The sequence below is a fragment of the Sciurus vulgaris genome, assembly GCF_902686455.1.
Source record: "Sciurus vulgaris genome assembly, chromosome: 2".
Taxonomy (NCBI): domain Eukaryota; kingdom Metazoa; phylum Chordata; class Mammalia; order Rodentia; family Sciuridae; genus Sciurus; species Sciurus vulgaris.
In genome coordinates, this window is record NC_136462.1 from 98,929,719 (window position 1) to 98,946,113 (window position 16,395).

The 16,395-nt window shown below is 34.3% G+C and overlaps 1 protein-coding gene across 3 annotated transcripts in view; it reads right to left on the reverse strand.

Annotated features, from left to right (window-relative positions):
* Positions 1-16,395, reverse strand: part of TRPM7 (transient receptor potential cation channel subfamily M member 7) — a 105,606-nt gene that overhangs the window by 12,023 nt on the left and 77,188 nt on the right. For 2 of the 3 annotated variants that reach the window (XM_079129874.1, XM_079129876.1), the window contains exons 29-32: positions 14,450-14,546; positions 6,032-6,102; positions 4,092-4,126; positions 2,009-2,034 (exon numbers count right to left, since the gene is read on the reverse strand). In XM_079129874.1, the coding sequence (XP_078986000.1) occupies positions 2,009-2,034; positions 4,092-4,126; positions 6,032-6,102; positions 14,450-14,546 (229 nt within the window). The remainder of the gene's footprint in view (positions 1-2,008; positions 2,035-4,091; positions 4,127-6,031; positions 6,103-14,449; positions 14,547-16,395) is intronic. The other variant, XM_079129875.1, reaches the window with a different exon arrangement.

Consider the following 16,395-nt stretch of genomic DNA (forward strand, 5'->3'; position numbering starts at 1 on the left):
TACACTCCAGACAGTTGGGTGAGGTGGTGCACACATGTAATCCCAGTGTCTCGGGAGGCTGAGGCACAAAGCAACTCAGTGAGACCTTGTCTCTAAATAAAATAAAAAATAGGGTTGGGGATGTGGCTCAGTGGTCGAATGTTTCCCAAGTTCAATCCCTGGTACCCAAAAAACAAAACGCACACTCCAACACAAAGCTCTAGAGAGACACTCCTATCTTAACATTTTTTGAAGATTTCACTTTTAAATGGAGCAAGAAGATAAAGATGGAGAATAAATCTGTCATGTGCTAAGTTTACAGATTAAAATAAAAAGGAACTTGCCGTCTTGCGGAGAAGGAAGAGGGTCAACAGTTTTAACACTGTGAAAAGTACACAACACATGTATGCAAATATATACACTCAACATGCACACCTATACATGTGTTTCATAAGGACTCTATATTAGAGAGGTAATTAGGCCTCCTGGATGATGACAGGTTGAAGGCTATCTCAGAGAAGGAGGAGAAGAGTGTAATTTGCAAAGGTATGGAAGTATTATTTTAGCACACTACATTTGAGAAACAGTTTAATATCCACTGGATTAATTTACATACACCACAATGATCTGTGAAGTGTTTTGAATTCCTTAGTGGGTCCAAAATATTTCTAATTCTGTATGTGTCATCATGAGTGATTCTCTACAAGTGATCTGAATATGCAGCAAAGATTACAATTAATGAGCAAGAGTACAAGCATACCTGAAGGAAGCAATGAATATCAACTTGTTAAGAGCCTAATATGCCACACTAGAAAGCAAGTACATTTTATTGACTGACAGCAAGAAAAATGTGAATCAGAGGAATGAGAAGATCTTTTAGAAAAAACCATTCTGGTGATACAACACAGGCTAGGAAAAAACAAACAAACAAACAAACAAAAAAAAACTAAAGGCAGGGAGCCCAAAATGGTGCCACCATTTTGAAAACCTATTTGGCAGTAACTATTAAATATGAACATAGTACATATCCTACAACCCAGCAATTCCACCCCTAGGCATGTAACCAACAGAAAGTTATACTTATGTTTACCAAATAATACGAACAAAAATGCTCATAGTGACAGAAATCAGAATAGCCATACACTGGAAGCTACCAAAATGCTCATCAAATATTAGAATGGATAAATTAAATATACTCACATAAGAAATAAAGTACCAAGAATGTACAAACTACCACAATTCATCCCAATATTGATAAATCTCATAAAATAACTAAAGCCAGACATAAATATTACACATTGTTTGATGCCTTTTACACAGTGCGCGCACACACACCACACCAACATGACTTCACTGTGTTAAGATGCAGGCTGTAACGAGAAGCTGGAAGGGGGGGGGCTGTGGTTTTCTGGTACAGTGCTTGTCTCACATATGTGAGGCACTGGGTTTGATCCTCAGCACCACATTAAAAAAAAAAGAGAAAAAAAAAGTCAGAAAAGAGCTGGGATATTGACAATATTCTGGTTTTTTGGGTGCTAATTACATGGGTATACTCTTTTTGTGAGAATTCACTGAGGGCTTACCTGCATTATTCTGTATGCATGTTTACTGTAAAAATGATAGTATAAACTGAAAACACAACAGGATATATGGTGGGGAATGGACTCTAGAAATATTTAAGAGGTAAATGCAATAGCACACTATTATGAATGAAAGTCAAAGGAGTCAAGTATAACCTTGAGTTTCAGGCTGACTTAAAGAATTTACTTGAACAATAAGCAGTAGAGAAGGAGCAGGCTGAGTAAGTAGGGATAAAAGGGTGGTAGTGACAGAAAATGTTATTGTTCATGGGTTTTTTTGCAAAACATCTGTATTAATGAGAAACTGTAAGTGGGAAGAATTTTCTAGCTACCTTGACCTTTTTGAACTTGGAAATCTAAAATCTCTTCCTTAGGATAATGTGGCGTTTTATTTAGTAGTTCATATATGACTTTCTATTTTTCATGTTAAATCTACCATACAGACTTACCATTTAATGTTCCTTCTTCAGATGGTCTAAAGAAACAATAAAAAGCATAATATAAGCTGTGCAGCATTTTAGTTCTGACTACTATTCAATTTTTTTATTTTACAGGACTATCGTGAGCACTTAATGAAATATTAAGGATATTCTGACATATGGATTCACATTCATTTGAATATTTGACATTTTCCTTTAGTCAACTATTAATTCATACAGATACATATATATCCCTATGTATCTAATATTTTATCAATAACTTATTTTTTACATATTTTTATTCATATTAGTTATAAATGATAGAATGTATTTTGACATATTATACATATATGCAGTATAACTTCTCATTCTTCTGGCTGCACATGATGCAGAATTACATTGTCAAATAATCATATATGCATATAGGACAGTAATGTCCAATTCATTCTTTTTCCTATTCCCATTCTCCCTCCCTTTCCATCATTCCCCTTTGCCTAATCCAAAGCACTATTATTCTTCCTAACCTCCCCCTTATGAGTTATTTATCAATAAATTCTATCTCCAGTTTATGCCTACATAAACATTATTTCTAGTTTAGTGCCAAAATGAAAGTTAGATATTAATAAAGTAAAATATTTCATGACTTGTATTTGTGGAGATTCATTACAGTATAATAACAATGCCCTGAAATGACTTTCCAGGATTCTAAAAATACTTCAGTAGTACTGATGGGAAAAGACCTCAGAGAATAGTAATAGATGTCATTCTGCAGAACTCAATTTCTAAAGTCAAAAATCTTTTTACAATGTTTTTTACAACTCCTATTGGCAACAAGTGGAAGTTCTTTCAATTTCAAGGATTCCAATGCAAAATAAAAGACCCACGCACAGTTGAAAGAAGAGTGGAATGAGAATTCAGAAAAATGGGTTCCAGGTTTTGTTTTCCCCATATACAGCTATGTATTTGGCTGAAAGGACCAGATCCCAAAGGATCTGGGGAAAGGATCTGGGGAGTAAAGGGCTACAGCAGCCTCTCTTTTTAGCTTTCATATTTCATCTAACCCTGAAGGTTGATTTTTTTCACTTTAATAATATTTGCTTATAGGAATTATTTTGACCCAAGCATGGGTCAATTACCTTTGTCTAATAATAAACCACTAATAAACCACTAATAAACCACTCTTTTCTCAGTACTACAAAATTCAAACTCCAACCTTCTAGATACTTCTCTGGGTCAACTGTGCTAGACAGCATTTCCTTATTAAGACACCAGAATTCAGATCAACTTCCAGTCACCTATTCTGTATTTATAGCCTGTGTCTTTTTATTATAAAAGACAATAGTCCCTGAAGAGGTCTGAAAGTAGTGAGGTCTTCTAAATGCCACTCGGTGGTAGGCTACTCAAACATTTTGAACAGCTGCTTATCTACATAGCATGTGGTTTATTTTCTTCTCTCTATATTCACAACCATTTCAGATTCTCACCAGAATGTCTAATTTCTTCAAATTGGCTTTCCTTCTCAAGTAGTCCATATCAGAGCTTAACTCTCCATGTTTCCAGGATCAAATGAGTGCCAAAACAAGACTAAAAAAATATGTTTTGGAATCCTAAAATATTAATTCCTATATAGACACATAGACGTTATCTTTGATACTTCTTTATCCTTAAGTTTAATCTGTAGTAAAAATTCTCACTTTCCAAAGTGTTTCCCAAAACTGCAAGGTTTGATTAGAGTGATGGACACAGAAGTTAATCAAGCATAAACTTAAGTACTGAACTTCAAATTTATTCAAGAACAAGTTGGAAACAGGACTTAAGAAAAAAATCACAGGTGGTAGAGCACTGCACAGCATGTGTGAGGAGGCCCTGGGTTTTATCCCCAGCATTAAAAAAATTGAAACCTGTTTCACTATTAGGAAGATTTTAGTAGAGTTGTGATAAAGTATAACTATATGTTCCCCCAGTATCATCTATATAAAGACAATGAGATGCTAGAATAATCATCACCTATAAATAAAGGAACATTAAAGAGATAATGCAAAGAGCTGAAAAACAGACACTATTCAATAATTATGATACTTTTCAGGCTAATGATGAGAAAAGGATTACTTACATTTCTCTGTTTGATGGTCTATCTTGTAACCAATCCTTCAGTTAAAAACAAACACAAACAAAAACTTAAACAAAAATCTCTAGCTGAAGCATAACTATTTAACACTTGTTTCTTACAGTATGTTTTAAGAATGAAGGGCTAAAATCTCAACATGAAGTTCTTATGTCACATAATTGAACTCACAGAAAAATGTATGTAACTACCATAAGGTGGAATGAAGAGTTTCAGGAGTCTTATTTCCCAGAGCATAGTTTTTCTAGTTCTTCAAATTGTCTGATCATAATGTTACTGTCACAAAATATACATTTGTCTCTGTGAGTCTAAAGATAATATGTGCCCCTTGCCGAAAAAATATCAAAGAACAAACAGAAAAATTAAAATCACACAGAATGTGAATATTCAAAAAAAACTGCTAATGATACACAGGCATTTTATTTTAGCCTTATTTGTGTATATTATTATGGTTTTTATCCAGCAGATTCAGTGAATGTTTCTAGGTATAAATATTTTTACTTCTCCAGTTTGGGATCCTGAATCTGAACTTTTACATATATAATTAATTTGGAAAATTCTAAGTCATTTATAGTTCTTCAAATTTTGTCTACTCTCTGAGTCAAATAGATGTATTTCCCATGTATCTTTACATTTAACATATTTTCCACCTGAATCTATTTTGCATCTCTGATGTATTCTGGTTCGGTTTAGTAATTCTTTAGATAACCTCATCTGTTAACTAACCCCCGTTTGAGTATTTATTTATTTATTTGTACCAGGGGCGCTTAACCACTGAGCCAAATCTCCAGACCTTTTTATGTTTTATTTTGAGACAGGTCCTCACTAAGTTGCTGAGGTTGGCTTTGAACTTGTGATCCTCTTACCCCAGCCTCTGCAGCTGCTGAGAGGTTTGCCACCACAACCCAGCTTTATTTTTAATTTCTAGATTTTTATTTTTCAAATTTAGCAGAATAGCATCTTTTTTCCTTTTCTCGTGTCTTGTAATATGTTCCTTTATGTTTTTTTAAAAAAATATATTCTTAGTCTTTAGGATACATACATACACATATATACACGTATATATGTATATATATATGTATACGTGTGTGTGTGTGTGTGTGTATATGTGTGTATATATACATTTGTTTAGTTGTAGGTGGACACAATACCTTTATATTTTATTTTATGTGGTGCTGAGAATTGAACCCAGGGCCTTATGCGTGCTAGGCAAGCACGCTACCACTCAGCCACAACCCCAGCCCTCCTTTATGTTTTTTAACCACTTTAAATGTACTTATTTTATAGTCTACAACCCAAAACACTACTATTGTTATTAGATGTCTAATACTATTAATATAATATATAAATTGACTTGCATGAGTTTTCTAACTTGGCATTGTGAGATCATCTTCAATGGGACTCTGCTGCAATATCATGCAGTTTAGGTTCAGTATGTATTTCTCCAAAAAGGAGGATTTGTTACTATGAAAATCTATTGGCTAACTCCTCTCCACTGACATAAATTTATATGATAACATGATTTTCAGCAACATAATCTATCAAGTTAATATTTTACTGATTGAAATTATGAACTATTCTTTGTACCTGACTACAAAAGAAGAAATCTTTCTTTCTCCCAAGCTGTTTGTCTTGGATATCAGAGTCTGCTTTTAAAGGGAATTTGCAAAATCAAATGGCTAGGAAAAAGCTTCTGTAATTACTTTTAATTCAAACAAAAAGGTCCTGCCTTTCTTTTGCATAAATTTTTCGATACTATACACTACAAAAGGAACGTTCCTATAACTGCCACAATCCATTTATGTCAGTTTTCAAAGTAAAATTTTCTTGAAATTTTGATATAATTTCATACAGAATAGCACCACCTATTAAGCTTTTCTTTAATAAATATATATTCATTAACATTTATTTCATAGAAATCTACAAACCGGTAACAAAGCTGCTTTGGAATCTACATCTTGAGTGTCTTCTGTAGATGGTCTTCTACTACTGCCTTCTGCTAAAAAAAAAAACAAAAAAAAACAAAATTAGAAAACATAAAAACTCAAAACAACTAAAATTTTTAAAATATTGACTAACCAAATGCAAAGTGTTTCTCTGCATAGCAAACTGGCTCTAGTGTTTCTAGGTATGCTATAACCTTCCTAAGATAATTTATACCAATACTGTGGAACACAAGGGTTATTACATGAGGCTCAAGAAACCCCCAAATTATTCAATTTATTTTGAATATTTAATTTATGTGTTTCAAAAAAAATAAAGTGAAAAGTCTTTCCCTCCTGTTCCATATTACCTTTACTAGAGAAGTCAAGAAACTCCTACTGGTAGATATTTGTGTATGTTTCCAATCTCTAGCTATAAATAAAGACTGTTACAACAAATACTCCCCTCACCCAACTGACTGAAGATGACGTCCTGAAGGCACTTAGAACTTGCTCACTTCTCCATGAGACAGAATGAAATAATTCAAGAGCGGCTGCAAATCAAGGTGGGTGATGGTGGGAGAATGGTGAAGTTCAATAGTAAACAATAGACCTGGAAAATCCCAGAGACTTTGGATAGTTGAACAGAGGGTAAAACAGCACCCAGGATGGGGGCTGAGGTAGTGAGGTAAAAGAGGAATGGTCACCTGGTATAAATATAGTCAATGCACTTGGGATCTGCATAGTAAATTGACTCTGGAAGTTCTCTACACTTCACATCATATTCTCCTGGTACTGTAATAGGAAGTCATATTGAGAAGGTCTTATCTAAGCATATTGTTTAGAGTCAAAGGCTCCTGCGTTTTCCTGTCTTCAGGTCCCATGTCAACATTACTATACTGGCTCAGTGGGCAGATGCCCTAAGTGTCAGTGTGGTCCAGGGTGAGAGCCTCTAATATAAACCCCTTGAGAATTCAATGCAGTGGGAAATTGGAATGCTATGCTTAAGGAACAGAAGAAACATGGGAACAGGATGCTTCCTCTTTGAAACTAGCATTTTGGGAAGCCAGTTGTAGGAATATGGGGAACTTGATTTTGTTTGGAAGCTAGGGAGCTAAGTCTCAGGAACATCAGAGTTAAGGGCAGTGGATTGAGTCCACTGTCAACTCCCCCAGCACAGATAGCTATGACTCCATAGGCTCTCCATTCAAAAGAGCACAGTGCGAAAGCATCAATCATTTGACATAATGCAGCACCTGTCAGAACTGCCCTTGTAGTGCACAATGCAAAAGGCACTAGAGGGAACCTGTGCCAGACAAACTTAATTCCATGTTCCCTTGGTGACATTCTATAACCTTGGCATCTGCCCCATTTTTGAAGTTTACAACACAAATAATTCCAGAGTAAATCTTCCCTGGGGAGTTCTGAATTCCACATCAATTTGTTTTAGTATGCGGAGTAGCTAAGAGATATTCCAACTGGCTCCTGTCACAAACCACTCCCACTGAGTCTGGCAGCAAAAAGGAAAGAAGGGGATGAATAATCCCCAGACTGAAGTTCTTGCATAGGCTGCGGATAATCCTCTTTTACCCATACTATCTATGCATCCCAACAGGATGGAAGTTATTATTAATTTTTTTACTGCTGTTTTTTCCTGTGTGTGTGTGTGTGTGTGTGTGTTATTATCTTTTTTTCCTTTTCTCTCTCTCTCTGGTACCAAAGACTGAACCTAGGGGTGCCTTACCACAGGGCTGTATGTTCAGTTCTTTTTATTTTCAACAGGTTCTAAGCTATCCAGGCTGACTTTGAACTTGTGATCCTCCTGCATCAGCCCTACCAAGTCAAAGGGACTACAGGCATGCACCACCATATCCCACTTCTCTTCTCTTTTGAAAGTTCAATTTTTGTCTTTTCTTTTTTCCATTTGTTTACATTTTTCCTGCTTTCCACTTTCCTCTTTAAACTTAATTTTTCTTTTTTCCCACTTTCTTGTTTTCTTTTTTTAGTTCATTTGATATTATTTTTGCCCCTTTTGTTTCTATTGTTGTTGGTGCTATGGTTGTTTTTAATTTGGTTTTTACTTTATTTCTCTATTTTGTTACTGTTGTCATTGTTATTTCCTTTTCCCATGCATGGCACTTCCAGCATGTTGGATGAGTGCTCTGCAGTTGAGTCACAATTCCAGCTCAGTTCAGAGGCAGCCACAAACTAGTCCTGTGTGGACCCTGGTGGATACTTACTACAAAAAAAAGAGGGGGAGGGGGACGGCGATTAACCCAGCTCCAAGTGGGTATGGCAAGGAACCTGAAGTCCTTCCTGCTCCTGAATATTCACCCCCACATCAAAAGCAGAGGGAAATAACAAAATGGTTGTGGACAATGCATCTATAAGGGGCCTTCAGCATAAGTCACTGCCATACCCTACTGCACCACACATTGCTGATAAGCCTGAAGGAGTAACCAGAGGGTCTACCCCATACATTCTGCTATCTACATCGTACCTGCCTGAATTACCAGAGGAATCCCAGTCTTGAGAGACCTACAGAGAAAGCAGGTTTCTCAGGCCCTTGTAACAGTACATACTGTATCAAAACCCACAAATCATAGCCAAGAAAGCTATAGGGAAACTAAACTATAAAGTCAAACTGGAATTAGACTTACCACTGCAAAACCAACTGATATCCCAGGGCACATTGTCCAGAGAAGGCTGCTAATTAAGAAGGCCCTCATATAAAAGTGGAAGAGATATTCATTCTAACAGGAAAATCTCAATATAGAAACAGAAGAAATATGAAAAAGCAAGGTAACATGACACCTCCTAAAGTTTATAATACTCTAGTAACTGATTTGAATAATAGCAAAGTGTATGAAAGGTTAGACGAAGAATTCAAAAGAATGAGTTTTAAAAAGCTTGCTGGGCACAGTGGCACATGCCTATAATCCCAGTGACTTGGAAGGGTGAGGCAGGAGGATTGTGAGTTCGAGGCCAGCAATGGTAACTTAGCAATTTTTTTAAAATAAAATAAATATTTTATTTTTGAATGTTGAATTTTTTTAAAATAAAATAAAAAGGTCTGGGGATGTAGCTCAGTGGAACACCACTCTTGGTATACTCTCCAGGACTGGGGGAAAAAAACTCAATGAATTCTGAAAAGACACAAACAGCTGAATGAGCTAAGGAAGGCAAGATATGAATGAGCAAGTCAAAACAACAGAGAATTTGAAAAAGAACCAAACAAATCTTAGAAATCAAAAGCACAATAAGTCAAATTAGTAATTCAGTTGAAAGCATTATCAGTAGACTGGATCAAACCCAAGAAAGAATACTAGAACTTGAAGATAAGGTTGAAAGAATATCACATTCAGACAGCAATAAAGAAAAACAAGAAGGAATGAAGGGAACATACAAGGTCTCTGGGATACCACTGAAAGACCAAACATATGTATAAACCAGAATAGACAAGGGAGAAGAATTGTATAGGCTGAAGGCATAGAACACCCATTTTGTGAAATAACAACAGAAAACTTCCCCAAATCTTGGGAAACACATGGACATTCAGGTTCAGGAGGTATTTAGAACTCCAAATAGACACAATCAGAAAGAACCTTTGCACAGTATGTTATAAACTGCTGAAAAGTACACAACAAGGAAAGACTGAAAAACTGCAAAAGAGAAGTACCAAGTTAGATTTCAAAGCATACCCATAAGAGTAACAGATTTCTTAGCAGAAACGCTAAAGGTTAGGAGACCACAAAATGAGGTATTTCAAGTCATAGATGTAAAATAACTGCCAACTTAGATTGCTATTGCCAGAAAAGTTATCCTTCAGAATTGGAAGAGAAATAAAGATCTTCCATAAGAAGCATGAACTAAGGCAATTCATGACTATTAAACCAGCATTACAGAACATCCTACACCCAGAAGAAAAATAATCACAATGCCATGAGAAAGAATAAATCTTAGTAGCAGTCTGAATAAGCAAATGAGAATTAGGAAAGAACAAAACATTATAAATACAGAAAACCTCCAAACCTCTAAGATGAAAAACAGAGGAAGATACAAACAGAATATTCAAAACAACTAGAAGAAAAACAACAAAATGACAAGAACAAGTACATACTTTTCAATGATAACCATGAATGTTAGGTGGTCTTAAATTTTACAATTAAAAGATGCAGACTGGTTGACTGGATTAAAAACCAAGACCCAACAATTTGCCTGCAAGACACTCATCTCACTCACAAAGACATACACAACTGAAAGTGAAAGGATGAAGAATGGTATTATAAGTAAATGGAATCCTAAAGGAAGTAAGATGAGTAATACTAATATCTGATAAAACAGATTTTAAGCAAAAATCAGAAAAGCCAAAGGAAATCCCCCAACGTTAAAGGGAACGATTCATCAAAAAGACATAGTAATTATAAATATGTATACTAAACGTCAGAGCATTCAGATTTATAAACAAACACTAATGGACATAAAGGGAGAAACAGGAGGGACGGACAGGGACCAGCACAATAATAGTGGATGAATTCAATAACTTGCATTCACCACTAGATCACACAAACAAAAAAAAAAATAATAAAAAAGTCAAATTACATTAAAGATCATGTGATCTTAACTGACATCTTTAGAATATTTTATCTAACTGCTAAAACAGATCATGTATTAGGCGATAAAGCAAGACCTAATAAATTTGAAAAAAATTAAAAATTTCTTACAGCTTATTACATCATAATAGAATGAAACTACAAATCAATAACAGGAGATATTATAGAACCAGATGGAGATTTAACAATATTTTTGAACAGTGAGTCCCTGAAGAAACTGTAGAAAATTAAAAAACCCTTAAGCACAGTTAGGTGTGATGGTATATACCTGTAATCCCAGATACTTGGGAGGTGTAGGCAGGAGGATAGAAGGTCTGAAACCAGACTGGTCAACTTGCTGAGACCTTATCTCAAATTTTAAAAAAGGCGAGGAACATAGTTCAGTGCTTGCCTATCATGCTCAAGACTCTGGGTTCAACCTAGCAGTACAAGAAAACAAAGCAAAACAAAACAACCCCCAGAATCTGCAGTATACAGCAAAGTAAAATGCAAAGGAAGTGTAGAGTGATGAATGACAACATTAAAAGAGAGAGAGAGAGAGAGAGAGAGAGAGAGAGAGAGAGATATTACCCCAAATAAATAACCTAACCTAATGATACATCTCAAGGTCTTAGAAAAGCAGGAACAAACTAAGGCCACAATCAGTAGAAGCAAAGACCAGGACAGAAATAAATGAAATAGAAACTAAAAGAAGGATAAATGAAACAAAGAAATGATTCTTTGAAAAGATAAACAAAATTGACAAACCCCTAGTTAATCAAGTGAAAGAAGACACAAATAAAATCAGAGGTTAAGAGGGTATGTATGTGTATGTATGTATATGTCTCACACACTTTTTTTTTCTTTTTTGGCCATGCTAGGAACACAGCCCAGGGACTCATGCATGCTAGGGAAGCATTCTACCACTGAGTTATATCCCTAAGCTATACTCCCAGTTCCAGAAAAGGGGTATTAAAACAAATACTAATGAAATTCATAGGATCATTAGGGAATGTTTTCAAAACAATACAGCAAAAAGTCAGAAAATCTAGAGGAATGGGAAAATTTACGTATACATATGACCTGCCAAAATTGAACCAAGAGGATATAAAAAATTCCTCAATAGATCATAATCATACCCACCTGCTTTAGCCACACCCTACCCGCAAACATTACCACCCAGTTAATCCCTATCCATGGATTAATGCATTGATTTAGGTTAAGGTTCAAATACTCCAATTATTTCATCTATAAACTTTCTTGCATTGTCTCTATCATGAGCTTTTAGGAGACACTTCTTATCTAAATCATAACAAGGATCTAGAAATATACAATAGCCATCTGATGCTTGACAAAGGTGCAAACATACACTAGAGGAAAAGACAGCCTCTTTAACAAATGGTACTAGGAAAACTGGATATCCACATGCAAAAGACTGAAAAACCAGACTCTTATCTCTCATCCTGTACAAAAAACAACTCAAAATGAAACTGATATCTTAATGTAAGATCTGAAACTCTCAAAACAGCAAAAACACTTCAAGATACTAGCACAGGCAACAATTTGCTGAATAGGACTCCAATAGCCGAGGAAACAAAAGGAACAACTGACAAATGAGATTATGTTTGTCAAGCTTCTGTACAGCAAAGAAAAAAAAAAATCAGAGTGATGAAACGATCTACAGAATGGGAGAAAATCTTTGCCAGTTATTCATCTGATAGAGGAGTAATGTTCAACATACATAAGGAATGTAAAAATATTTAACAAAAGTGATCCGATAAACAAATGGGAAAATTATCTAAATAGACACTTCTCAAAAGAAGTACAAAAAAATGGCTAATAAGTGAAAAAAGAATGCTATCTCTAGCCACGAGGGAAATGCAAATCAAAACCACATTGAGATTTTAGTCCACCAGTTGTGATGGCTATTGTTAAAACAAAAACCAAAAAATAATAAATAAATGCTGGCAAGGATGTGGAGAAAAAGGAACCCTTATACTTGGTGGGTGGGAATGTAAATTAGAAGTCATTATGGAAAACAATATGATGGTTCCTCAAAAAGCAAAAAATTGAACTACCATTTGATCCAATTATATCATTCCTGGATGTCTGCCTTAAGGAAACAATATCAGCATATAAAAGAGATATCTGCATACCCATGTTTATTGTGGTACTATTTATAATAGCCAAAATATGGAACCACCCTAAATGGCCATTAACAAATGAATGGATTAAAAAAAATGGTATCTATATATACACAATGAAATATTTACTTGGCCAAAAAGAATGAAAGTATGTCACTATAGGATATCATGTTAAGCAAAATAAGCCAGACATAAAAGACAAGTATCTAATGTTTTCTCTCACATGTCTGAGGTATAGTAGAAGACTCAAGGCAAAACTTTTCGATATAGAGATAATGTCAGAATATATTATATTCTGAATAATTTGAAGAAATTTAGTCAAATACCAGAGAATCCAGGTTGATAATTTAACCAAAACTATGATATAATTATACTGGTTGGAAAGAAAAGGTATATTTATATGTTTTTTTCTGGGAACAGGTAACAGGAAAACAAAGTCCAGTCCCTGTCTTATTTAGAATATCAACGGATGTGGCCTAAAACTGCAACTTGAGGATAAAGCATTATCAGGATGCTAACTTTAGAAATAATATCCACTTAAAATACCATGGACACACTTACTTTCCCCCTCCTTACTCTTCTATCATTTGTTTTACTTGCTTTATTGCTCTGACAAGAATATAAAATATAAACAGTAGCAGCCAGAATCTTTGTCTTGTTTTCCATCTTGGGCTTTTAGTATTTGACTAAGAAATATGATGTATGGGATAACTTTTTGTATATAATCTTTATTGACATCAAGAAATTTCATTCTGTCTTTGTTACCATGAATAGGCACTGAATTTTATCAAATGGCTTTTTCTGAAACTCTTGATAGGATCTTATGATTTTTCTCCTTTTATCTATAATCATGCATAAAAGTAATTATACTTCTGAATGTTAAATCAACTTGCATTCCTGGAATAAATCCAACTTGGTCAGAATATATACTGGTGAAATAACATAAAAGAATGAAAAAGAGATGATAAAGGGGACAAAGTAGTACTGTTTCACTAAGGGAACTTTTATAATCATTCAACTTTTCAATTTTGGGTCTATATAATTTTGACTAAACAAATAACAGCCATGTTGGACACAGTGGCATGGGCGTAGTGCCAGCTAGTTGGTAGGCTGCAGTAGAAGGGACTGCTTGAGCTGAGAAGTTTGAGGCCAGCCTGTGTAACACCCATCTCCAAAAAATAATGATATGGAAATATCACCATGATTTAGAAAGTGGAAAACAAGTATGACATGCTACCTTCTGGGTACAAGATGAGTGAAAAGACTTGTTATATATAACTGCTTAAGTATGACATTCTAGAGGCAGACAGAATAGTGGAGATATGTGAGACTGGCATGAAAGGAAACTTTTTCAAGTATATATATTTTTATTTCAAATCAACAAATTTATTAGGTATTTTTAAAAGTTAAACAAAAAATAGATTGAATACATTACATACAATTTGTAAAAGCTAAAATCAGCAGATTTGTAAAAATTAAGTCTTTATAATTCATCTTTACAGACTCAACAATTTGTGAAAAATATCAATGTTTAGGATTACATGACTTCATCTCAAGGCTATAGTAAAAATGGACTAGAATCTTTATCTTCTGACTCCCAGACCATTCATTATTCAGGTATATGACACACGATGCATTTAAAGCTTAAATATGTTAGCTAACATAACTCATGAGGTCAAACTACTCACCTTTTTCTGAATGAAGAGAAATGTTAGTCTTGTGACATTCCGTAAATCCAGCATAAGAACTCACATGTTTCAAAGTGTTTCCAGGAGGAATATCATTCTGTATATATTATACATATATAAAATTTTAAAATAATTGAACTGAATTTTCTTTGATCTATCATCTTTCCCTTGATCTATTTAGCTCAATATGCTTTATTATGCCTGGACAACAAATGCACATTTTAAATCATGATTATTTTCTTTAATGCCAAACTTCATGAAAACACCCTACTTGCTTACTGGTCATAAATCTACCTGAATGAATCCTTATCATAGTAATACAAGTTCAAGAAAAGATTTGAGAAAATTAAGGAAACTGTGGGGAAAAAAATAATTATTGATTCATGGGGAGGGGAAATTGTTGTCTTCTATTGACATAGTGAAAATACTGCTTTGAAGGAAGCTATTTCTTTTTTGTGGTCTTTGTAGCTTTCTTACCGAATAAAGTATACTTGTATAAGCTTACTTGTATAAGCTATCTATATATAACAAGGTATCTATAGGCTCATTCTTTTTTTAATCAAACTTCAAATTTTCTTCAAATTTGTTTGGACATTTAAAGATAAGGTCTTTAAATGTCTTCACATTGTCCCTTAATATTTTCTATTTTTTATACATTTAGAAAGTCCTGTTTGCTTTACTGATTTAAAAATTATTTCTATTTTCTATTAAAAATTTTCTATGCTTTGGATTTTTATATTTAACTCTAGAATTCGCCCAAGCTTATGATGTGATATGAGAATATAAGCAGACTTTCCTGAATTTCTACCCAATTTGTATTTACAAAGTCTTTCCCTCCTCTTCAATTTCTAAGAAAACATTCTTTATTAATTTTAATTTGTTGAAGGGCTATTTCTAGGTCAGCTAGAATGTTTCACTAAGTGTTCATGTTTTAACCATGCTAGCTGCAAAATATTTCAGTATCTAACAACTAATTCTCTTTCTTCTTTTTACCACTTTTTTCCCCCCAGATGAACTCACAAATCACACTGAACAATTTGGGGAAGTTCTGACGCTTGCATGCTATTTTGTTTTCTCAACTATAACAATACTATGCAACCTTTAAAATATTTCCAAACCTCTACCATCCCTCAGAAAGAGTGGGTTAAGGGTGTTACTATTACAATAAAGTAGAACTTTAATTAACTTGCTTCTCAAGCAAATAAAGCTTTTCTGGCTTTGCTCTTCACATGTAGCTGATGTATATAACCAAGCTAAAGAGTGCTGAATTACTTTCTATACTTAGAAAACAGACTCTAATTTACTTTCTGACTGGAATTGTTTCTCCTGGAACCAGTTCAAGCTGTTCTTATTTGCTTTATTTGTTTTAAACACTTTCTTCCATACACTCTTAGGTACAACGACATATCATTTGCACAGAACAATCTACAAAGAGGAATTCTATCTAACTGGGGACTAAAGGATAGGTTTTCAAGTCAACTGCAAAACCCTACTTCAATATAAAATATCTGAATATGTGCATTTTCTAGGAAAAGGGTCTGCAGTTTTCATCAGAAACTCACAAATGATTAAGAACTCAAAGTCTCTGACTAGCCTGAAGTGAGTTCATTATTCTATTGTGGTTTTAGAAAATTACTTGAAATTGTTCAATGTAAAACAAACCAGTAGCTACCACCTTCCTACTAACTCACAGGAACTTATACTTTCTTCTTGTTTTTTTCCAGGAAGTCACCTGTCTACGTGAAATTTTAGTGCACTCCTCTATTTTATCATTAAATGGTAAAACCTGTTAGGAAACCTCTGTTGCTTCATTCTTTTCCATTGAGAAGTGTTCTTTTATCCTAAACTTTTTGTTTTATGTATATCAATTGCTTTGCAACAGCAAAATGATTCCATCAGAGTGTGGTAATACAATAATAATCTGCATATAGGAAAAAAAGCATTTA